This window comes from Aethalodelphis obliquidens, unplaced genomic scaffold (assembly GCF_003676395.1).
Source record: "Aethalodelphis obliquidens isolate GAN/ISIS:26980383/991018 unplaced genomic scaffold, ASM367639v1 scaffold1, whole genome shotgun sequence".
Taxonomy (NCBI): Eukaryota; Metazoa; Chordata; class Mammalia; order Artiodactyla; family Delphinidae; genus Aethalodelphis; species Aethalodelphis obliquidens.
In genome coordinates this window covers 71,622,518-71,648,291 of record NW_020837945.1, presented here as the reverse complement: position 1 = coordinate 71,648,291, position 25,774 = coordinate 71,622,518, and the positions used below count along the sequence as shown (strand labels likewise).

At 38.2% G+C, this 25,774-nt stretch overlaps 1 protein-coding gene and 1 pseudogene across 4 annotated transcripts in view; both read left to right on the top strand.

Annotated features, from left to right (window-relative positions):
- Window positions 1–25,774, top strand: part of PCYT1A (phosphate cytidylyltransferase 1A, choline) — a 42,128-nt gene that overhangs the window by 13,885 nt on the left and 2,469 nt on the right. For all 4 annotated transcript variants that reach the window (XM_027107762.1, XM_027107751.1, XM_027107768.1 and 1 more), the window contains exons 2-8: window positions 3,233–3,359; window positions 14,127–14,226; window positions 19,599–19,715; window positions 20,452–20,603; window positions 22,833–22,911; window positions 23,386–23,528; window positions 24,980–25,168. In XM_027107762.1, the coding sequence (XP_026963563.1) occupies window positions 3,243–3,359; window positions 14,127–14,226; window positions 19,599–19,715; window positions 20,452–20,603; window positions 22,833–22,911; window positions 23,386–23,528; window positions 24,980–25,168 (897 nt within the window). In that variant the 5' untranslated portion in view covers window positions 3,233–3,242. The remainder of the gene's footprint in view (window positions 1–3,232; window positions 3,360–14,126; window positions 14,227–19,598; window positions 19,716–20,451; window positions 20,604–22,832; window positions 22,912–23,385; window positions 23,529–24,979; window positions 25,169–25,774) is intronic.
- On the top strand, window positions 213–761 carry LOC113621078 (translation machinery-associated protein 7 pseudogene; annotated as a pseudogene).

Sequence of the window (25,774 nt, the reverse complement as noted above, 5' to 3'; positions counted from 1 at the left end):
CCACTCCGCGGCATGTGGGATCTTCCCGGACCGGGGCACGAACCTGTGTCCCTTGCATCAGCAGGCATACTCTCAACCACTGCGCCACCAGGGAAGCCCTTGAACATTTTTAAAAGTAAACTTTTTACTTAAAAAAAAAAAAGTAAAGCCTTTAGAAAAGTTGCAAGAATATTAAAATGAACTCCTTTGTGCCTGACTCAGCTTCATACATTGATAACATTTTGCCGTATTGTTTTACCTTTTTATATGTAATATAATATACACATTTTTCTTTTTTCTTTCTTTTTTTTTTTTTTGCTGAGGTTAAGTTGCAGAGATCATAACCCTTTATCCCTAGATACTTCAGCATAAAAAAACAATGACAGGCATCCGGTGGCAGGGTCTGGGGAAGGGGTGGCAGGTGCCATGTTGGGCTGCGAAGGTGGCAAGAAGCCCCTGAAGCAGCCCAAGAAGCAAGCCAAGGAGATGGACAAGGAAGATAAGGCATTCAAGCAGAAACAGAAGGAGGAGCAAAAGAAATTTGAGGAGCTAAAAGCAAAGGCCTCGGGGAAAGGCCCCCTGGCCACAGGTGGAATTAAGAAATCTGGCAAAAAGTAAGCTGTTCCTTGTGCCTGAGGCAATGATGATCCTTAGTTCCATTCCTGTTTGAACATCTGGATTAAACATCTGGATTCCCTGCCATAACATCTGTTGCCACCTATAGCTAGAATGAAGTGTTGTCTTGGAACCTATTGTACATTTAAGAATAAACTTTTGTAAAACAAAAAAACAAAAAAAAACAAAAAAAAACAATGACAGTCTTTTACATAACAGTATAATGATCAACTTAAGGAAGTTTATTTTAACATTGATATATATTATTATCTGATACAGAATCCATATTTTAATTTTACTGATTGTCCTAATAACTATCCTTTATAACAGTTTCTCCCCCAATCTAGAATTATGCATTACATTTAGTTGTCATTTCTTTGGTCTCTTTTAACCTGGAGCAGTCCCTCAGCCTTTCATTGTTTTTCATGATAGACATTTTTTTGAAGAATACAGCCTTGTTGTTTTGTAGAATGTCCTTTAGTTGAGGTTTGTCTGATTGTTCCTCATAAAGCCATACAGGTTATGCATTTTTGGCAGATGATGTATCCTCAGTGCCTCACATCAGGAGGCATTATTGGTGATGTTAATTAGCTTTAATTACTTAGATGAGAGATTTTTTTCACTTTTTTTTTACATTATTAATAGTGTACATTTAAAATTTTTATTTATTTATTTTATACAGCAGGTTCTTATTAGTTATCCATTTTATACATATTGGTGTATATATGTCAATCCCAATCTCCCAATTCAGATTTTTTTCACTTTGAAGGTAACTCTTTTTACTTTGTAATTAATAAGTCATTGATAGGGAGATATTTACTTTGAAACTGTTCCTAAACAAACTTTCCCCCAATGGTTTTGCAATCCTAAGGAGCATTTTTTATCATAAACATGTGGTTTCCTCACCTTGATTGAAGGCTTCTTGAGAAAATAACTTTTACTTTTAAAATTATGTTATAATACCTTGTGTACAATAAATACTCAATATTATTGACTGCCTGACCTTGAGCTACCTGACACCAGATTGCTGATTATATTTCTCATAATGGATTTTGTCTACCTACTCTGAGAATTTAACAGATATTTGCAGCAAAGTCCTGTTGTATGCAAATTAGAAACATTGTATGAACTGATTAGGCATTCTTAGCAGGCCTCTCAGACCATTGAGATGGGAGTAGTAAATCTGACCTCTGGATATTTCAAAAGAATAATTAATAAAAATAATGAAGAAAATCTCTGATCATCATTACTGGAAAAGCTTGTTAAATATACAGTACCCTCCTTTCATTTTATTTTAATTTGTGATGAAGAGACATTTTAATTTTAATTGAATATGTGATGAAAGGAAGTTTCTGGGTGGTGGTCATCTTTCACTTTAGATTCTGACATTTTTTCATACCAGCCTAATACTTAGCCATGACTCATGGGGTGTTTCTTTCAGTCTCTAAGAATTAGGTTAGGTTTCTTGTCGATCTTATCACATTGCCACTTGGAATTTAATTTAACCAGAGGAAAGAAAGAAAGGCACAATTGCGATTGTTTAGATAAACATGTATTCTGGAGGGCTTATTAGAGGCAGTGAGGCAGAGTAGAAAGTCCTCATTCTGTCTAGTATTTTGTTTTGTTTTCTGCTTCTGCTCTAAGGATCTTTTTTCCACCTTTCACTGTACCACGTCTTGGGCAGAGATGGCAGTTGATCATTGAAGTTCCTCTATCTCCAATTTCTGGCTGATATCTAAAATTTCATCATTATCAAGAGATTAATTTATTCGTGCAAATTATGTTACCTAAGAAAAATGCAGATATCCTTGTAGGGGATTGGAGGTGTAGCACAAGCCAACATCTAAACATGAAACATCAAATATTCAGAACTTTTCTGTAATAGTTGCTAGACACTTTCTGCTAAATGAGACAATAATAAGTTTTTCCTTGGGGGAAGGAGAAGCCTGGGTGTGGTTTTAGTAGTTGGGGACTCTGAGCAAGCTTAAGGTGCTAAGACTCTGAAAGAGGGAGGGGAAATGAATTGAAAAAGGAAGAGGAAAGACATTTAAAAGATACAAGTACACTTACTCTACAATTTTCATAGCTCTCATCCTGGAGGAGTGGTCTCTGAAATATACAGAGCATTTAGAGTTAAGAAATCCATGCTTTGTTAAACCAGGAATCGCTGGTGGCCATCCTTTAAAAAAAAAAAAGGCTCTTTTCTCCGTCTGTACCAAAGACATACCTTTCACATTTCCTTGCACCTGTCATACTTCTAGGTGTCCTAGAGATATGATGTAAGAGTAGTGGAAAGTCTGTATAACTAACTTTCTCAGCCAAGTTCTTCCAGGTTTTTGCATGCAGTCAGGATATGAAATTAGCAGTTGGTATACAGGCTGTATTGGTTGGGAAATAATTTACAAGGTCCAGGTGATTAATTGTGCCATTGTTCCACAGAGAGGCATTTCAGTGTTTCTACTAGAGCCTGGGTTTTGTGAAGCTTTGCTGTTTTTGCCGGTTGCAATTGGTTCATCTTTGTGAAATGTGTGCTATGGAATTGATACTAAGTGCCTCCATATTAACATCTCTGAAATACTGGTGACAGGCTTTTCCCACCCCAATGAGACAAAAATTCTTTTTCACTTTCTATCACCAGTTAGAAGAAGATGGATGCACAGAATTCAGCCAAAGTCAACATGAGGAAGAGGAGGAAAGAGATACCTGGACCCAATGGGGCAGCAGAGGATGATGGAATTCCTTCAAAAATGCCACGCTGTGCAATTGTAAGTAAGGAAGAGATTTCTTTGTTGAACACTTAACCTGGCAGGAGGAGGGTAGAAACTGATATAACACTGACAATATCAACATTACAAGTCTTCTTAAATAATGGAAAGAATGAATAGTAAGTGTGAATAGTAACTTTCCACCAGTTGTTGGAACTCTTATGCAGATTATAATTCACAGCTCAGTTGTAAGAGCTTTACACTGGAATTGAAAAAAGAATGTTAGGAAAATTTGGAGGTTGTACATATATTAGGCAAAATATCAAATTCAAACTAATGAAACAGAGAAATTGTAGCTCCAGGCAGTGATCTGATCTTAGCATCATCTCATGGTGTTTAGTTTTCTGTGTCTTACTGTCTTTTCTCTCATATCACTCCTCCACTCTATTACTGGTTATATCTTAGATGAGAACCTTTTTCTATTACTGCCTACCTTATGTTCCTTTATCTCTGGGATGATATCTTTGTATTTCCTAACCACTTCCAAGCCTTTGATGAAAGACCCCATTCCAAATGGCTCATCCTGTCTCAGGTTGGTACCCTTCCTGAAGCTTCCCCTAAAAAAAATATGTCAAAGAATATTTATACACAGTTGGAGTTATTATTGATATACAGTGTTGTTATGAAATCCATGTTTTAAAATTCCAGTGACAGAATTATATGTTTCTGTATGTTTTGTACCTATATTGACCATTAGCCATTGATCCAACTGCAGTTCCCACTGGTTACTTTTGGAGCTTCATAACCCAAAAGGAAAAACATTTCTACTCGGACACAATTACTAGTTGTTATAAAACAATATTCTATCTTGAGCAATAAAAGCAACTGGACTCCACAAATAGTAGGTATATGCTTCAGGTCTGATATTGATGATTATGTTGGGGGCAAGTGTATTAGTTTTCTATTGCTGTTGTAACAAATTACCACAAATTTAATGGCCTAAAACAATACAGATATATTATCTTACAGTTCTAGGGGTCACAAGGCTGAAATGGGTCTTAAAAGGCTAAAATCAAGTGTTGTTAGGGCTGGAGGTTCTAGGGGAAAAACTGTTTCCTTGCCTTTTCCAGCTTCTAGAAGTTGCCCATATTGCTTTGCTCAGGGGCCAGCCAGCAATCACAACATTCTGACCACTGCTTCTGTCATCACATCTCCTTCTGATTCTGAATCTCCTGCCTCCTTCATTCACTTGTAAAGACCCTTGTAATTACATTGGACATACTTGGCTAATCCAGGATAATCTGTCTATCTCAAAATCCTTTAATCACATTTGCAAAGCCCCTTTTGCCATGTAACATAGTCACAGGTTCTAGAAAATAAGATGTGGACATCCTTAGGGGGCCATTATTCTTTACAGCAAGTAAACTCAGAAAATGACTCAGCAGTCAACAAAACAGGGCTTTTTTTTTTTTTTTTTTTTTGGCTGCTTTGGGTCTTTATTGCTGCGTGTGGGCTTTCTCTGGTTGCGGTGCGCGGGCTTCTCATTGTGGTGGCTTTTCTTGTTTCGGAGCATGGGCTCTAGGCGCGCGGGCTTCAGTAGCTGTGGCTCACGGGCTCTAGAGCGCAGGCTGTAGTTGTGGCGTACAGGCTTAGTTGCTCCGCGGCATGTGGGATCTTCCTGGACCAGGGATTGAACCCATGTCCCCTGCATTGGCAGGCGGATTCTTAACCAGTGTGCCACCAGGGAAGTCCCTAACAGGGCATTTTTAATTTCTGAATGTTTCTTAGAGAATTCAGGTTAAGGGGATGGTGGTGGGCACCAATTCAGCACTCTTATTTGGAGTAGGGACAAGTTATAACCAAGTAGGTAATACTCTGAGCCAATCACCAAAGCCACGAATAGACCAAAGAAGGCCAATCTTAGTGGAATGGGCTCTGAGAAGACTTAAATTTCTTGGTTCTTAGAATCTGAGGAATTTCAATGATTTAAGTTACTCTGCTTCATATATTCATGTCACAGATCAGTTAAGTGGCTTGCTACCTATTTCACATTCCTCTTTGGTACACACTGGCTATTTAACATGGGCTAATGGTCAAAGATTCACTCACCCAACAGGCTGGACTGACTCTAATGAAGAGTGTCTGATAAATAAACTTGTGTGTCATCTCCACTGTACACATGTGCTTTCTATCTCTGAATCCCTTTCAACTCTGTAGCAAAAATGAACAAGGTTTTTTCTTTTTTTTATGATAGCTTTACTGAGATCAGAAATCTACCCATCTAAACTGTACAATTCAATGGTTTTTAATATATTCACAGAGTTGTGCTACCATCACCACAACCAGTTTTAGAATATTTTTATCATCTCCAAAAGAAGCCCCATACCCATTAGCAGTCACTCCCCATTTCCTCCCAACCTCCCCAAGTATTTGGTAGCTGGGTTGGTAGGTCAGGATAAAATGCATGAAGGGAGAGAAAAGAGTTAAGGAGGAAAAATTAAGGGATAACTTTATGGCTAGTTTGTCTATAAGTATAAAGAATTTACTGAAACAGATGTTTCTAAAGGTAAAATCAAAAGGATCACAGAAATATTTATAAAGAATAGACATTTAGACTATCTTAATATTTGTCATATGTATGAATAAGTCACAGAGTACTTAAACTCTGAGGTTAATTGGCCGAAGTTCTGCTTATGGAGATAGATCTTACAATCTCATTTCAAACTACATATATTGAGAACCTCTGTGTGTCATTTGCTATGCATTGAGTTGCAAAGATGGAAAGGTGGCCTTGCCCTTAAGAAGCTCATAGACAAATAGGGGAAAGAGACAAGTAATTAAGATACAGTATGAAAAGGGCCAAATAGAAGTAAGTTAGAGGTACAGTGACCCTCTAGAGGAGCAACAGATTAACTTTGACCGAGGGGTGGGAACAGTGGTTTCGGAAAAGCTTCATTGAGGAGATTATTTCAGAGTTGAACTTTGAAGGCTAAATAGGAATTCGAGAAATGGACAAGAGATAGAGTACAACTTCAGAAGTGTGAAATAATAGTATGTTTAGCAAACTACAAGTAACATTACTGGAGCTTAAACTTCAGAATAAGAATCTGCAATAGATAAGGTAAAGCAAGGGCCTGCTCATGAAGGATCTTGTATGCTGTGCTAAGGAATTTGAACTTTGTCCTTAGGTAATATGATCAGATATACAATTTAGAAGATCATCCTGATTGCTTTGGAAAGGAACAGTTGAAACAGGGATAGACAGAAGCCACAGGACTAGTTGTGAGATTATTGTAATGATCCAGGTTAGAAATGATGAAGGATTAAACTAAGGCAGTAGATACAGAGAGGACAAGACAAATTTTAAGTTTTTAAGAAGTGAAATAGACAATTCTTGGAAATTATCAGGATGCAGAGGTTGAGAGGTGTTAAGGATGACTGCTAGGTTTCAGCCTTAGGTAGTTTGTGTAGATGGGGTGCTTCTCATTCAGATGAAAAATAGAGGAAGAAGAGCTGTTTTAGGAGGAAGGTGATGAGTTTAGTACAGGTTCAACTTAGAAGGTCTATGAGGCATCCAAATAGTTAAATAGGTGAGCTCACTGTTTACATCCATTGAAATGGCAACAGGAATCAGGGAGAATGATTGTCTTTCTTTTTCTTTCTGCTCTGTTCCTTATCCCTTCTTTCTCACACCACCTCGTATTCCTCTTGAATCTAGAGCCTTTTTCCTGGCATTATTGAAATAATTTGGAACTCAGGAGGGCATGTTACCATTTGTGCAGAATGTTTGGGTAAATGGGAAATGTTTCTCTGCCATTATGAAACTTTTTGCTGAAAAATGCTTACGAATCCTTGGAAATAGAATACATACAGGGAAGCCAATATCAAGTTCTAGTATTATATTATTTTAGTTACCTCCTCTTTCCTATTAGTAAGGACACCAGAATCTCTTCTTCTCTTTCACTAGAATTTTGAGGAGTAGTGAGTTAATATATGTGAACATAATCAGGAGAAAGTTTTTTTCTTTGGTTTTTTTTTTGGCGGTACGCAGGCCTCTCACTGTTGTGGCCTCTCCTGTTGCGGAGCACAGGCTCCGGACACGCAGGCTCATCGGCCATGGCTCACGGGCCCAGCAGCTCCGCGGCATGTGGGATTTTCCCGGACCGGGGCACGAACCCGTGTGCCCTGTATCGGCAGGCAGACTCTCAACCACTGCGCCACCAGGGAAGCCCAGGAGAAAGTTTTTATGGAAGCAATATTGCATTCAGAAGTTCATTCATAATTTGGGAGATGATGATCATTATAAGTTTTAAGTTTTAGTTATAATAGTATTAGTTATAATTTGCATAGACTTAGAAACTTTATATAGCATTTAGAAGCTAACCTTTTAGATTAATACAATTTAGTTAATTTTGTTGGTATAATGAAACCTGTGTTCCATAGAATGGAAGAGAAAATGAGCTAATGTAGATTTGTTGAGTGCCTACTCGTATGTGTAACATTATGCTAGTTACTTTGCATATGCTATTTTATTTAATCCTCATAGCAACCTTATGGAGCAGGTATTACTATCTTCCATTTTTTAAGAAATTACTTAATTTATTTTTGGCTGCATTGGGTCTTCGTTGATGCGCGCCAGCTTTCTCTGGTTATGGTGTGCAGGCTTCTCATTGCGGTAGCTTCTCTTGTTGCGGAGCACGGGATCTAGGTATGCGGGCTTCAGTAGTTGTGGCACACGGGCTCTAGGCGCACGAGCTTCACTAGTTGTGGCACTCGAGATCAGTAGTTGTGGCTCGCAGGTTCTAGAGCTCAGGCTCAGTAGTTGTGGTGCACGGGCCTAGTTGCTCTGCAGCATGTGGTATCTTCCCGGACCAGGGCTCGAGCCCGTGTCCCTTGCATTGGCAGGAGGATTCTTAACCACTGCGCCACTAGGGAAGTCTCATCTTCCATTTTATAGCAGGTGAAATGAAAGCTGTAGAAGATTGCTGTGATTTCACAGCTATGAAGTGATAGAGCTGGGATTTAGATCTAAGTTTTTTACAAGTCCTAAACCCTTGCCCTTTCACTTATACCTTGCTACCAGAGAGTCAAAAGACTTGAAAGCAGTATTATTCCATAGGATTCCTTGGAGGTTAAAATGAAGGAGGTTTGTTTTAGGAGAACACAGGTAGAAATACTTAGTCCTACTTTTATATAAACATCAGCTTTTAGAGACAATGTTCTCTAACTGAGAAGAGAATAATAGGGTGTTTTAAAAAATACTACTCATTCTAACTGGAGGCAGCTCTAGAGAGTTAAAGATTTTGCTGATCTGTTTTAGCTGAAGAACCTTAGGTTTCATTCTCTATACTTAGGAGGAATCGATTCAGCACAAATTCTAGCCAGGAGGGACAGTTGCATTTGCCTTCTGCCTTGGAATGTACACAGTATACAAGGAAGATTGAAGAAACAGAGTTATGAAAGATAGGATACATAATGTATCTCTTAAAATTTAGATAAAATTCACATACATAAAGTTTACCGTTTTAATCATTTTAAAGTGTACAATTCAGTGGTTTTAATACTGAAAATTCACAGTGTTGTACAACCATCACCACTAATTCCAGAACATTTTTATCACCACAAAAAGAAACCCTGTACCTATTAGCAGTCATTCCGTCATTCCCCCCTTCCCTCTACTCCCTGGCAACTGCTAATCTACTTTCTCTCTCTAGGGATTTGCCTATTCTGGACATTTCATATAATCACACAATGCGTGGCCTTTTATGTCTGGCTTTTATTTATTTACTTATTTAAATATGTATTTATTTATTTTGGCTGCGCAAGGTCTTATTTGTGGCACGTGGGATCTTTTAGTTGCACAACGCGGGATGTTTTAGTTGCTGGCTCTTAGGTGCGCCGTGTGGGCTCTTAGGTGCTGCATGCATGTGGGATATAGTTTCCTGAACAGGGATCGAACCCGGGCCCCCTGCCTTGGGAGCACAGAGTCTTACCCACTGGACCACCATGGAAGTCTCTGGCTTCTTTTATTTAGCACAATGTTTTCAAGGTCCACCCAGGTGGTGGTGTTTAGTAATACTTCATTCCTTTTTATAGGTGAATCCATATAGACATACTACTTTGTTTATCCATTCATCAGTTGTTGGACATTTGGATTATTTCTGCTTTTTGGCTATTGTGAATAATGTTCTATTATTCATGTACAAGGTTTTTTTTAAAGATATGTTTTCAGTTCTCTTGCTTATATACCTAGGAGTGTAATTTCTAGGTCATATATATCCTTTGTTTAACATTTTGAAGAACTGTTTTCCAAAGCTGTGTGCTAGTTTACATTCACAGCAGTGTACAGAGGTTCCAATTTCTCCACATCCTTGCCATCACTGTTGCCTGTCTTTTTGCTTTTAGCCATCCTAGTGGATGTGAAGCAGGGTCTCATTGTGGTTTTGATTTGCATTTCCATAATGCCTAATATTGCTGAGCACCTTTTCATGTGTTTTTTGGCCATTAGTATATCTTTTTTTGAGAAATGTCTGGATACCTCTTTTTCCTTAACTCTTCTCTTCCCTCTTCTGCCTACCTTCCATTCACCAGGACCTAACCCTAGATCTTTCAATTTCTGTTAATTCTTTGTTTTTCTTCCTGGACCTATTAACTTGGCCTTCTAAAGATTAAAGTTTCTAGCTTGATCTGGGCTGAATATAGTGCTCAGGAGTTCCATTAATCATTTGCTGATGCTCAAATATATACATTTCCCACAACAGCTATTCTAAATATTTTGTACTTTCCTCAAGTTTTCAGTCTCATTCCAAAGTCCCTGTTCTTTATAGGGAACTTCACTTTCTTCTTTGCTCTACTGAGAAAATTGATGGCATCAGAATGTAAGTTTATATACATCCTTCCTCCTTTACATTCAGTATTATCCTTTTATCACCTTTCCTTTCTTCTGCTTTCAGAAAAATGTGATCCTAATTACTTATAGGACCAACCTGCTCTCCTTTGAGGCCATTCCCTCTCATTCTTCTAGACTCTTCCTTCCTTAATTGTCTATTTTTTTCCTTCTCTTGATATTTTCAATCTCTTCGGCTCCTTTTCCTTTGTCTTAGACATGTACAGATATCCTCAACTTTTAAGAAAACCTGCTACTTGATCCTTCTGTCCCCTCTAGGTACCTTTCTGTTTTTCTCATTCCCTTTATGGCTATACATCTCTAATGAGAGATTATTACTAATCTGTTTCCTTGTCTTCCTATTTTCTTAAAGGCACTGGTGTTCTGACTTTCACTAATATATTCTAGGAGGTCTCCAATAGTCATTTGAATCTCCAGATTCAAAGACTGTCAGTTCTCATTTTCTTTGATCTCCACTCCTTTTTAAAAAACTTCTCTATTCCTGCTGATGGTACCACAGTCTTATTTTCTTCAGTTCAAAAGCTCAGTTATTATAAACTCCTCTCTCAATTGACAGTATATTTTCTCTTTACCATGTCCTACCTATTCTTCCTTCACAGAATCTTTTAACTGTCACTCTCTCTATTCAATATTAACGGAAAAATCCACAAATCCATTTCTTCCTCCCTGTAATAACCTCTGAACTGATCTCTTTCTAAGTATGCAGAATAACCAGTGGTGTCCTGATAAACTGGGGGGAACAAACCTCTGATATATAGCATTTACTGATTTCTGTGGCTGATTTCAAACTACCAGCCCTCAAAATACGTAAATATTTAAAAACTGACTCCAGCACACCATTGACAATAAATTTCAGAGAACACAGTAAGGCTGTCTTTTATCTACATGTACTATAAGCACAATTTTTTCTATTTGTTTCATACATTTTGTATTATGTATAAATATATTTATAAATAAACAACTTCATTGAGATATAGTTCATATACCATTGTAATTCACATACACACGTAGAGTGTTCAATTCAGTGGTTTTCAGAATATTCACAGACTTGTGCAACCATCATCATGATACATTTTAGAGCATTTTCATCACTCCAGAGAGAAACCCTGTACCCATCAGCAGTCACTCCCCATCTCTCCCCAACCCTTCCATCCCAGTGTAACCACTAATCTACTTTCTGTCTGTAAATTTTCCTATTCTTGGACATTGCATATAAATGGAGTCATACAATAAGTGGCCTTTTGTGGCTGGCTTCTTTCACTTAGCATAATTTTTTCAAGGTTCATCCATGTTGTAGCAGGTATCAGTACTGCATTCTTTTTTATGGCTGAATGGCATTTGTTTCTTGAGGTATAACTTACATACAGTAGAGTGCACAAACCTTAAGTGTACAGCTCAATAAATGTTTATATATGTATACATCCATGTAATCACTGGTACACCTAGAAGACTCCCTCACGCTCCTGCTAGTCAGTATCCTCTTTCCCCAGATTTGTTTTCTTTGTTCTCTGACTTCTATTAACCATAGATCAGCTTTGCCTGTTTTTGACCTTCGTATAGATAGAATCGTAGAATGTCTGTTATTTTGTGACTAGCATATACTTTTAGAAACACAAATTACTGTTAGGCAACTCTTTGCATACTAACTTCTAGAGGATAAATTGTTTTTTTCTAATTTTATCTGTAGGTAAATTTCTAATAACTTCAGAAAATCACACATTTGTGTCCTTGGTCTATTCTTAACCTTTTTAAAAAAACGTTCTAAAAAAGGATAACACACACACATTTCCTTAAAATGTTTTTCTTATAGCTTTAGCATATTTTAAACTAAGCTTATATAAGTGCTCTTTAAAAGAAATATATTTTAATTTTAAAGCCTTATTTTAAAAATCTATCCTTATCTGAAATCAAAACAAAACAATGTCTTCCCAGTTTCTGAATTTAGCCCAGTCACAATGTGATCTATGTGTAATTTAAAAATCTAAGTAAACATCACTATAGCCCAACAGAAATTAAAAGAATTGTAAGGGAATGTTATGAACAATTTCATGCCAAAAAAATGTGACAATTTAGATGAAATAGACATATTCCTAGAAAGAGACAAATTACCAAAACTGATCCAAGAAAAAGATAGAAAATCTGAATAGACCTATGCCAAGTAAAGTATTGAATTGTCTTTAAAAAAATCTTCCTACAAAGACAAAGTCAGACACAAATGACTTCCCTGGTGAATTCTATCAGACATTTAAGGAAGAAGTAATATCAATCCTATCCACTTTCAGAGAATAGAGGAGAGAACATTTCCTAACCAATTTTATGAGGCCAGATAGCAAAGACAGGCAAAAACAGCACAAGAAAAGAACATTATAGTTCAAAATCCCTCACAAACTTAGATGCAAAAGTCCATAACAATATATTAACAAATTGAGTCCAAGAACATATAAAAAGATTTATACAATGTGTCCAAGAAGAATTTCACTCAGGAATGCAACGTTGGCTTAACATTCTAAAATCAATTAATCTAATACACCATAATTAATAAAATAAAAGACAAAACCAAAATATGATTGTTTCAATAATGTAGAAAAGGCATGTGACAAAATCCAATGTTCGTTCATTAAAAAACTCAACAGGGAATTCCCTGGCGGTCCTTAGTTCCCTGACCAGGGATCGAACCCAGGCACTTTCACTGCCGTGGCCTGGGTTCGATCCCTGGTCGGGGAACTAAGATCTCATAAGCCTCATGGCACAGCCAAAAAAAAAAACAACTCTCAGCGAACTACAAAATGAAGACAGATTTCTCAACCTGATAAAGGGCATCTAAGAAAAACCTACAGCTAAGATAATAATTTAGTGTTGAAAGATTGCATGCTTCTCCCCTAAGACTGGGAACAAGGCAAGGATATTTGTCTTTGCCGCCTCTATTCAGCATTGTACTAGAGGTTTACTAGTGCAATAATGGGTAATAAAAGGAATTTAAAGCCATCCAGATTTTAAAGGAGTAAACTGTCTTTATTCACAGGCAACATGATCTCATATGTAGACAGTCCTAAGGAATCTACCAAACAAACTGCTAGAACTGATAATTGAGTTTAACAAAGCCACAGGAGATGAGTCAACTGAAATTACTCACACTGATACACATACACACATACAAATCAATTGCATTTCTATATACTGGCAAGGACCAATCCAAAAATAAAATTAAGTAAACAGTTCAAAAGCATCAAATAGAATAAAATACTTAGGAATAGATTTAACAAAAGCTCTTAAGTAAGGCTTTCCTCTAAGGAGGAAAGAGCATACCTACATTTTTATTTCAGCATTGCCTCTGAGTAATTGCATGCAATTCATATAACTTCTCTGAATCTCATTTTCCTCATCTTTAAATTGAGGATACTAACTATTGTACTACTTGCCTCACAGGGCTGTTAATGAGAATTAGAACATATTTACAGTGTAAAGCATTATACAGTGATGATCGTACTTAAAGCACATGGCAGCTGTTTGCCTTCCCAGTCCCATAGTTGAAGTGGTATGAAAAGGCACTTGTGAACCTTGGCAATTTCATCACATAGATCAGGGTTGGCTGTTCTGCCGTCTGGCAGAGGAGCTGTCATTCTGGACCCAGTTAGTTGGGACTGTGCTTAGGTTCTCAGCCACCTTCCTCAGTCCTATTCTGAAATCACCATGAAGACATTTATCTTTCATGCCATGATTTGCCCATTTGGTAAAAGGTTGCAACTTTCACTTGTCATTTTGGAATGCTTTTATCTTTTTTCTTTTTAAGGTTATGAACTTTTAGGAAAAATTTTAATCACAGCATGTTGAATAACTGATTATTCTTTAAAGCTGCCATTTTTGAGTATTTTAGTTTATACCATTGAATTTTTCTTTTCCTTCACTTTCCTCTTCTTAAGGGCTTACGGCAGCCAGCGCCTTTTTCTGATGAAATTGAAGTAGACTTTAGTAAGCCCTATGTCAGGGTAACCATGGAAGAAGCCAGCAGAGGAACTCCTTGTAAGTAAATGATGAATTATTTTGTTGTTTTACTATTGTTTTTAGCATTCAATTGTACTTATCAAATGTATACCTACTCACTATATTCTTCCCTCAGTTTACCTGTAAAAGCTGCTTGAGAGGGGTTTCTCCCATCTCACTTGCTGTTCTATTTGGGAGGATAACTGTATTCCATAAAATTTCATTTATATTGTATACTAATTTCCCAGTATTTTGTCACAGCTATGAGATACAGTGGTACACACTTTTTGGGGGGGCTGTTATCATCACAGCTGTGAGGTGAGATATAGAGGAGCAGAGACAATAAGATATTAGCCTGAGCGGGTTTATAATCTTGTCTGTTTTTATACAGGTCCAAATAATATGTCAGACTGTCACATTTTTAATAGCCTTTAGAATTTCCCACTAAGTTTTCCTTTCTGTCTGTCAGTGCACTAGTATGATGCTGCTGACTGATAGAGGACAGACAAAGCTATCCTAAGTTGGGAGATGCTTATCACTTAATTTTATCTTTATTGATATTATAGTTTCCCAGGTTTTTTAATTTTTTTAATTTTTATTTTTTTAATTAATTAATTTATTTGGCTGCATAGGGTCTTTGTTGCTGAGTGCGGGCTTTCTCTAGTTGCGGCGAGTGGGGGCTACTCTTCATTGTGTTGAGTGGGCTTCTCATTGCGGTGGCTTCTCTTGTTGCAGAGCACCGCTCTAGGTGAACGGGCTCAGTAGTTGTGGCTCGTGGGCTCTAGAGCGCAGGCTCAGTAGTTGTGGCACATGGGCTTAGTTGCTCCGCGGCATGTGGGATCTTCCCAGACCAGGGCTCGAACCCATGTCCCCTGCATTGGCAGGTGGATTCTTAACCACTGTGCCACCAGGGAAGCCCCCAGGTTTTTTTAAAAAAGACTTGCTTTATTATTTTCAAAGCCCATACTCTTTATTTGTATACTTAGTTTACATTATTAAGTAGCAATTTCTGGCCTCATAAATTATTAATATGTATTCCAGATAGTTTTGGGCAGTTGGTTTTAGGGATTATCATAAATAGAAACTTCCACAAGCATTTGTTATGATTACAAAGTCCTATAGGCATCTGTTCTTACTTCTCTGTAAATTCTCCATTTCTCCTTTTTTTCCCAATCCTTTTTCATTTCTTTTGATTACTGTGGTGAGTGTTTACTCTGTAAATGTAGGGCTGGACTCAACCCAGGCAAGCACTAGGGAATAAGAGGTAGTTATAGCCACAAATCTATACATTTTCAGTATATAGAAGATATTTGTAGTTACTTCTTAATTGTGTTAGTATGTTTACTCTCTGTTGTAACTTAGGAGTACTGAAATATGAATAGAAATGAATGCTGGACAGTGTTAGGCTAGGGGTCCCAATACCCCTTGGTTATATCTTGGCTGTATGGAGTATGGTTTTGGGGTCCTCAAAAAGAGAATGCTTTCCTTTTGCAAAAGTGTTTAGATATAGCTTATGTTGATCACAACCCTTCTGGTTTATGATGTGATTTTTTGGGGTTGGCTCCTCTTACTCCAGTAATAGGCAGGCTAATGGGGCAGAGTAAAATGACAACAAGGAAAGACAGGCTGTATGTAACAGTGTAGTGGTGGCAGGTCAGACTTCAGAATGCCACTAGACAGTTCAAGGATCACATTCAGATGTGATAGTAGAGCCTGTTGAGGGCAAGAACTTTTCATATACTCTCTAATGACACACATTCAGAATGCAGTACCTCACTCAGATCTGATCACATTAGTTATATTAGCCACCTTGTTGCTAATCTAGCCACATACCATTTGTGATAGGAAAAATGTATGTATGTATATGTATACTGTTTCCAAGTTTTGCAACTTATAATTAACAAACACTAATAAATTACTTTCTAAATTTTAGAATAGTAGAATTTTATAAGTAAGTCATTTATGAGATTATATACTTTATACTCTCTTCGTTATATACATGAATATAGGTCCATAGAAACTAAGAAGTGAAACAGTAAAACAAATAATTAGTGATAGAATTGAAGCTAAAAACCTAAGTTTTTCCATTTTTGTGTTCTTTTCATCCTGGAGTGGTGCTATTCTTTATATAGACATTAGTTATAAATAATAGAAGGCTTATCAGCAAGCTGATTGAAGTTTGGGTGGAACAGATAGTCACAAATTGGCCTGTAAAATTTGCCAGTCTAACTTGACCTCTGGTTTTTCCTTTATCTTATTCTGTCTGTTCAGTTTTATGTTAAATAATCAAGTAAGTGACTGTCTTCATGCCAGTGCCAGACAAGGAATAAACAAATAAAGAATCTACACATGCCATATAGTTAGTGAATTTTAAACCAATAACTGGTTCAAGGGGCATCCCTCCCCCTGCCCCCAGGTTTTCACTTAGGGAGGTTAAGGGAGTACAAGAGGGAAGTTTGTGTAATCTTGGAGTAATCCAAGAAAAAAACCCAGCAGTATGTTCTCTTGGAGAAAGGAAGAAAAAGGCAAAGTCTGAAGGGCAGTGGAAATCTGTTAAAGATGAATGTTTCAGTGGTAGCTATTTGAGAGAATATATCAAAAGAGATAATGAATTGAAACCCGGGTCTCTTCTGCTTAAAGGAGAACATCTAGTTACTTAGTCTAGCAGTAGTGAAAAGACTATAATTTGTAACCCAAATCAAGACTATTTTTGAGAATGAAAGCAGTTGCTCTTGATAGTGAACTGGAACAACAGATATAAATCAGAGGGTATAGTCATCCTGACCAATAGCCACTTGGTAAAAGAATGGATAACGCATGCTTTCTCCCCAGATTTTTAGTTCAACAGTGGCCCCTTCTGGTCATTTGGTTAATATACAGGCCTGGGTTTGCCAAAGACTTGCGGTTAAGTCATGGGGAATTGAGAGGTTGGGAAGCTGACTGGGGAAATGCTAAGAGGGCAAGAGGCACATCAGGGATTGCTCCAAGAAAGGGTTCAGAGGTGGCTTGGCCTAATATGGGATGTTTAACTGCTGGCAAATAGCCACTTAATCAACAGTGTCTGTGCTATTGCCACTATACAGGAAATGTGTTTACTGGCTACATCTCCCTCATCACACTTTGCCCTTGGTGTAGAAACAACAGTACAGTATTCTCAAATTTTATATTCTATTGTTTGTCTTTTAGGATCAAATAAAGTGAGATCATAGCCACTCTGGACTTGTTTAGGAAAGATAGAAGTATATTAGTTACTTCATGGTCATGATTTCTAGGATGTAGAAGAGAGATTATATTACTCAGGTTTTGTTTTGTTTTGCTTTGTTTTATAGATGAGGAAACTGAGGCTTAAAGAGATTAAGATTACAAAGGAGTGAGGCTGGTTGGCAAGCTTGGGCTATAATTTTTCTGACTCTTTAAATCCGTCATATTATTTCTCAGTTTTTCATTGTATTAGTGTATTTATTTTATTTAAAATTTTTATTTCCTGTATTATAAAATTAGTACATTCCCGTGACCTAACATTCATAAAGTACAAAAAAGACACAGAGTGAAATGACTTCCTCTCACTACTGTCTCACAGCCACCTAGTATCCCTTTTACAGGTAACCAGAATTACCAATTTCTTATTTATTTATTTATTTAATTTATTTTTGCCTGCAATGGGTCTTTGTTGCTGTGTGCAGGCTTTCTCTAGTTGCGGCGAGCGAGGGCTACTCTTCATTGCGGTGCACAGGCTTCTCAGTGTGGTGACTTCTCTTGTTGCGGATCATGGGCTCTAGATGCACGGGCTTCAGTAGTTGTGGCTCGCGGGCTCTAGATTGCAGGCTCAGTAGTTGTGGCGCACAGACCTAGTTGCTCCACGGTATGTGGGATCCTCCCTGACCAGGGCTCGAACCCATGTCCCCTGCATTGGCAGGCAGATTCCTAACCACTGCGCCACCAGGGAAGCCCAGTATTACCAATTTCTTGTGGATATCTAAGCAAATAACATATAAATCTTCCCACACTTTTAATGGGTGGATCATGTCATATTCAGTCTTCCACTGAAATTTAGGTTGTTTCCAAACTTTTGCTATTACCAACAGTGCTGCATTCAATAATGCAATCTGCATACATATTTACAAACATATCTGTGAGGTAAATTCCTAGAATTGGAATAACTGGGCCAAAGGGTATAAACATTTGTCATTTGTCTTTTCACAGATATTGCCTAATTGCCATCCTTAAGAGTTGTACCAATTTATACTTCTATCAGCAGTGTATAATTTCTCAGTTTAAAAGCGACTTTTGTATGGATAAAGCTATCTATAAAGAAAAGTCCATAAACCTCCTGAGAACCAGTTTCCTCCCCCTTGATTCACCGTCCTCAAGGCAGGAAGGAGATGTATCTTATCCTTACCTTCAGTATGGTGTATTTGATGAGGCTCTGGCCCTTCTTTCGAAGAATGATGTAGATGCCCCTACTATTATTTTCTGCTGCTACAGTGAAACAGCTCTTCCTTTATTCAAGTAGTGGAAATATGTTACTAGGACCCATTAGGTTTATCATTTGAAGCATGCTGAACCATTATATCAATTCCATTCTCAGTGTGTTTATTTGGCTTTGGAATTAGGCTTGTACCCCAAGAAATCATTTCCTCCTTTTCTTTCATAGTCCACTACCACTAAAAATAAATTGACAATCAGTTCTCTGTTATTCTCACTAATGGACAGGGGAAGAGGAAAGGCTCTAATATAAAGTCCTAAAATATTTATATTTGATTTTCAAATACCTGATATATCACCCTCTACTGAGAAAGCGTAACATGCTCACTATCAAGGAGAAATGCTTGAAGGAACTCCATCTGTTATCACAGAGCAGTTATTAAGGGTGAATCTGGGACTGTGAAGCAATCTCACCCCTCTGCATCACTCTTTACCTTCAAAGCAAAGTATTTTATTTTCAAAGCAAAGTATTAGTTATTAGTAATCAAGGCAGCTTGAAAAACAGAGAGCAGGCAGCCAGAGCATAGTTTAATTATACTCTGTATAAACATAACTGCAGTTTAAACATAAACCGAAGGCGAAGATTTTGAAGTTTCAGATATAGCTCTTGTATAACTCTTCCCTTCACTTCTAAAATAACTTTAAGAAAAAGCAGTCATGAAATCCAATTACCTGAGCAGTTTGGTACAACCAGGCTAACAAAGAGAGTTAGTGGATATGATGCCAAGAGTGTTTTTGTAGTCAAGGAAGCCTGTGATGTTATTCCTCAGAACCCCAAAGTACCCCCAATAAAGGTGAATATCCAGAGAACACCTTAAAAGGGGGCTCTGCAGGGGTGGAACAGTCACACAGTGCCATTTCCATTTGTTAAATATGAGGTATTGAATCAATGTATTTCTGTGATAAATTCTTTCCTTTGGATTTAGGTGAACGGCCTGTGAGAGTTTATGCAGATGGAATATTTGACTTATTTCATTCTGGTCATGCCCGGGCCCTGATGCAAGCAAAGAACCTTTTCCCTAATACATATCTCATTGTGGGAGGTAAGAAAACATCTGATGACTTTAGGTGCTGTCCAGAAAAAAATTATGGTAGCCTCTTTTCTCCTATCTTTATAACCCAAGTACATTGCCTCTTATGTTGGTTTTCAAATGAGAGATATAGTGCAGCCTCTTTAAAATGTGAAATATATGAAGAACATGAAGTATATAAAACCTGAACTGTATAAACCTGGAGAGAGAAGCTCTAAGCTCATTGACTTGAGACGTCCAGGATTTATCTCGCTGGTTTTGGCCGCGTTTCTGCAGTCTGACCCCCAGTGCGGGCGGGGGTGGTCAGAATAGCATTAAGAATAAATGCTACTTAAGAAGAGCATTTGCTTTAGATTTCAGTTTATCATTCTGAGTCAACTGAAGTACAAAAGTCTGCTAAGCTAATGTTATGTTGTCCAGTCCAGTCTAATAAAAGTAAATAGGAAAACATTTTTTAAAACTGTTAATTGATACAGGATGCACAGTAGTTTCATTTCAAAGCCAAAGATCTTAGTCCTCCATTGTATCCTCTCCTCTCCAAAGTGTGAAAATATTTAGTGAATGTTGCTCCTGAAGGTGTATCTTGGATTAGGAAAAGCACTGTTATCCAGACTGAGCCAAATCCAGAAGACTCTTATACAGGTTGGGGAGATTGGTTATGAGAGGTTGGGAAATGAGAGGTTGATGATTGAGGAGTGGTTAAGCAGAGGGGACTTTGACTTACAACCTTATGTTGTGGTGAACTCAGTTTGCAGTGATGAGCTAACACACAACTTCAAAGGCTTCACCGTGATGAATGAAAATGAGCGCTATGATGCAGTGCAGCACTGCCGCTATGTGGATGAGGTGGTGAGGAATGCCCCCTGGACCCTGACACCAGAGTTCCTGGTAGAACACCGGGTAAGAAACTGAACACATGTTTCCATTCCCTGTTCTGGAATTTCTTCAACTTTCAAGACTTCTGGTACTATGGCTAGTTTTCCACTAGCCTTATTTTACTTCTATCTTCTATGTAAATTTCACATAGAAGAGGTAACAGTGTTATTACTTCTAATAATAGTCATCTCTGACATTTTTCTTGGGTTTGATGGTTTACAAGCACTTTTGCATCCATTATATTTCATTTGTTCCCCACAAAAATCCTATTGGGTAGTTATTAGTTATTTCCACTTTACGTATGAGAACAGGGCCAGAGAGGCCAAATAACCAGGTCACACTCTAGCAGGGCTAGAAATTGAACTCTTCAGGGCTTCCCTGGTGGCGCAGTGGTTGGGAATCCGCCTGCCAATGCAGGGGACATGGGTTCGGGTCCTGGTCCGGGAATGTCCCACATGCTGCGGAGCAGCTGGACCTGTGCGCCACAACTACTGAGCCTTCACACCATAACTACTGAAGCCCGCGCGACTAGAGCCCGTGCTCTGCAACTTGCAGAGCCACCGCAATGAGAAGCCTGCGCACCACAACGAAGAGTAGTCCCCACTCGCCACAACTAGAGAAAGCCTGCACGCAGCAACGAAGACGCAGCCAAAAATAAATGATTAAAAAAAAATCTTATAAAAAAAAAGAAATTGAACTCTTCAGTTATGTGAGTCTGTCGCACCTCCTCCCCCCCATTATAGGCGTATCCATCCTCACAGCATACCGGTCTTTTTAGAGTATACACAGCCCCAGACATGCTCTCAAGGAGTTCACATTCCAGGAAATAAGATATATAAACATAGACTTCTCTTGTATTGACTTAAATTTAGTTTCAAGACTTTTGATTTCAGGCTAGAAATTATGTGGGATCAGAAACCAGGGAGGTTTCTCACTTTTTCTCAGTGAGTTGGTATTATAAAAAACCCTTATCTCCTTTTTATTTTCCCACATTAAAGCAACACGTTTCCTACAAAAGAGGGGTTTATAGCTGATAGCTGAGAAGAATTTATCAGGTCATGTTGGAGGCCCTTGAGCTTGAGGAACCAGCAAGCATATTGTCAGTTCTCTTACAGTGGTGTGGAGAATGTTGAAGGTGAATTGTTCAACGAGGCAGGAAAGAACAAAAGTAGCCAAAGTGCTTCAAAAGCAGTATTTGGGTAGGCCTGAAGCTAAGGGATATTTGTTGTAACTGTTTAGGATTAGGACAGAACTTTTATAATTCTCTAGCTTTACTGCTTCAACATTTAGCAGCCAGTGGTACCAAGGGTGATGAGCAAGATTATTCTCAGCAACATAGCCAGGCAAGCCCAGGCAGAAGAGGTTAGAGGAACTTCCATATTCCCTTTCCTCCGTGTTAGCAGTGTATCCTCAACCATGAGTCTTGCTTGCTCACCATTCTTATTTTCAATTTGCTGCCTATGGATCCCTGACAAGTTGTTCATGGGTAATTGAGATGTTAGCCGAGAGTCCCTGACATAGTCCTGATGAGCGGACTTCACATTACAGTGGATTCTGGGAGCTGGGTGTGGTGGTGTTAGCAATTATATTAGCAAAGGGCATATGGCCTATTCAGGAAGGAGTAAATGAGTGAGGTTTAGAAAGATAATTGATCCCAGTGTGAGAGGTATTGACAGTAGTAAAGTAATAGATCTGAGACTTAAAGGTCTTTTATGGCCTTGGGCTTTGCATTTCTCAGGAGTACAGATGTATCTATTCTAGTAAAAGTGCTCTTGGTTGCTATTTTTGTATTCCCACTCATCTCATGGACTGAGAAACCAGTTAACAAAGAAGTGACCTCTTTCTTATATTTTTAGAAACCCTATTTGACCCATCCTTGTAGACCCAGGAGGGTGGGGAGATTTCCTTTCTTCTTTCCTTGATTCCACCCACTAACTAGCATACCAGAAAATCCTCTAGGCCTGTTTACCTCAGCATGGTGACTGGTATACAGTGTGAGGGTAGCACTTCCAGTAGACCAGGAGGAATAGCTAAAAAAGAAGCTGGCTAGCTTCATGTTTATGATCCACGAATAATTAGGTTGGGTGGCTTGTGAATGAATCATGGAATTTATGAGCAAAGCAAAGAGAGATAAAGACAGAAGTTCATTTGAGGCCTCGCCTCTCCTTGTCCTTTTTCTGGTCCTGAGAGTGTTTACTGGTTCTTTCTGAATGGCAGTTATGCTGGGTTTTAAACATGTTTCCTTACTTTCAGATTGATTTTGTAGCCCATGATGACATCCCTTACTCTTCTGCTGGGAGTGATGATGTTTATAAGCACATCAAGGAAGCAGGTGAGTAAGTTGATGTGCATCCTCATTTTATGGAGTCTTAGGGGCAGTGACAAGAGATTCAACCACATCACTGCTTTACAGAGGAAAATTTATACAGTGAGAACTTTAACATCCAGTTTCAGGTCGCACTTTGCTTAAGAGGTTAAGGTGGGCATAGCATCATATCCATCAATTCTCAGTCTAAACATCTACTTTTGATATCTCTTAATTTCAGGAAACCCTTCTCCAGCCCCATATTTTTCTTAATATTAGGGCCTTTCCTTACTACTAACTTTTGATTCGGTGTTCCTTCAGTGTTCCTTCTGTATGTTCCTTACTACTAACTTTTGATTCAGTGTTCCTTCCAGACTTTACTTAGTAATAACAGACTCTGCTTTATGAGGAAAGAAAAGGAATGTGGCTCCCAGTTTCCATCTAGTCCTACTGCCTGAGCTAATCAGAATGTCACAGTGTTTGTATGTGTTCTTGTGTTAGGCATGTTTGCTCCAACACAGAGGACAGAAGGTATCTCCACATCAGACATCATCACCCGAATTGTCCGCGACTATGATGTGTATGCCAGACGGAACCTACAGAGGGGCTACACGGCAAAGGAACTCAATGTCAGCTTTATCAATGTGAGTTCCAACCTCATCCTAGAGTTCCCTGGCCCTATAGGACATGTTGCCTCTCACTTCATCTAAGTTAAACTTGCTTTTCAGTCTGCTGTTATTATCACCTCCAAAAGCTCAGTGGATACCTCTTTGCACATAACGCTATGCCAGGCTCTTTACAAAGAGCATATGGATATATCTAGAGGCATTTTCTGCCTTTATGAGCTAGTATCAACACGTCGATATAAGGACATACAGCCAATTAAATAAATAAGAACGTGGAACTTACAAAGTACAGTACTTATATCAAATATATTTAAAACAGTGGTTCTTAACCTTTGTTCTTTTTGACTGGATGATCTTTGCAAATCTGATGAAAGCTGTGGATCCTCTCCCTGTGTGCATAGTAACACACAACATTTTGCATGCAATTTCTCAAGGCACATGAACCTAACTTTTAAAATTTGATTTATGAAAGCACGTTTATTTTAGCTTAATAAACAAACTGCTATACATTTTGTATATAAATTATACCTCAATAAAGTTGATTTAAAAAGAAGAAGAAAGCTGCTAACTGTATCTTCTACATAAGTAGTTTACCATGCTCCCTCACTTGCTCCCAGCTCTGTGAATTATGAATAGGTGAAATGGTTTCATTTAAATATGATTTATCTATTCAGGTAAACCCTAGCTGTTGTTAACAATCTAACTGTTGTTATACTGCAGAATCTATCTTTAGATGTTTAAAAATCCTAAACATATTCGCCTTCCCCTTCCCCTTTATGATCTGGAAATGAGAATAGTTTTCATTTGGCTAAAGACTCCTCCCCTCCCCTCCCTTTGGGAGGATTCATACCATTTTCCCTTATCTTTAGGGAAGCCTGTAGGACCAAAGAGTATCATCCTTATTTTGCGAATGAGCAAACAGACCTCTAAATATTAAAAAATTAAAAAAACAACTCCTCTGTAATCATAGAATAAGCCACTGATGGAGGAAAAAAATTCAGTACAATAGATGAATTACTTAAGTAAAAGGCCCACTATTTCCTTTTTCAACCTGTTACAGTTGGCTTATTGTTGGCAATATTGTGCAGTGATCTTGTTGCTCTCTCCCTATACATCTCCATCTAGAATGGGGTTTGGGTTTTGTTAGGCATGTTTATCTTCCAAGTTTATGTTTCATCTTAAAAAAATCTGACTTCGTTTGGTATGTGCCTGTCTGTTACTGGTCTTACACTATACATTTAGTTTAGTCCTGGGCTCTACAATCTTAGAATTATTACACTTTTGTATAAGATGACCATCCAGAGCATATCTTATCTGTTATTATGCTGGAGAAGTATGGGATAGATTAAAGTGAAATTCTCAAGACTGAAAGGAGTGTCAGTAGAGTGCCAAACCAAGTCTTTTCCTTCCCCTTAGTATGGAAGATCAGAATGAGTATTATTTCTCAGAGCAGTTATTTCTTTATCCAGGAGAAGAAATACCACTTGCAGGAGCGAGTTGACAAAGTAAAGAAGAAAGTGAAAGATGTGGAGGAAAAGTCAAAAGAATTTGTTCAGAAGGTAGAAGAAAAAAGCATTGACCTCATTCAGAAATGGGAGGAGAAATCCCGAGAATTCATTGGAAGTTTCCTGGAAATGTTTGGTCCAGAAGGAGCGCTGGTATGTTCTTTCTTGCTGGATAATTTAGGGAAATTCATGAAAATCTGGGGAATTCTCATGCTGTGGAAGGAATTAGAGAATCCTTGAGCAGAAAGGGACATTGACATTAAGAAGTTATCTAATCTGTTCCCCTTGTTCGGCAGAACTATATTTCCACTATCCCCAGAAAGTTTTTAAAAATCTTTACAGAAAGAGGTTATACATTCTCCTAAATAATTTTGCCAGCTATCAACCTCCAAATATGGTGACAAGATAAGTGAGTAGCCTTGCCCAGCTTGCTTCTACATTATAGTTTTAGGTGGAAGGGAAGGAAAGAGCAAAGAGCAGTAAAAGGAAAGCTGCCTGCACTACACACAGCTGCTGCAGGACCGTTGGGTATGGTGGGAATTCTGTCCTTGAGGAGTAGCAGGGTCTTTTCGAGCCAAATAAAAGGTGCCTGTGTAGCTATGAGCAGATGAGCCCTAGGATATCAGGAACGATCTGACTGTGAGGGTGTTTGGATGCCAGAATAGATTATTCTGGGAGTGTATGGAATTTTCTCTTCAGAGAACTCCAAAACTAGGATAGGTACCCTTTTGTCTGAGTTAATTCCTTTGTTTTTGCCTA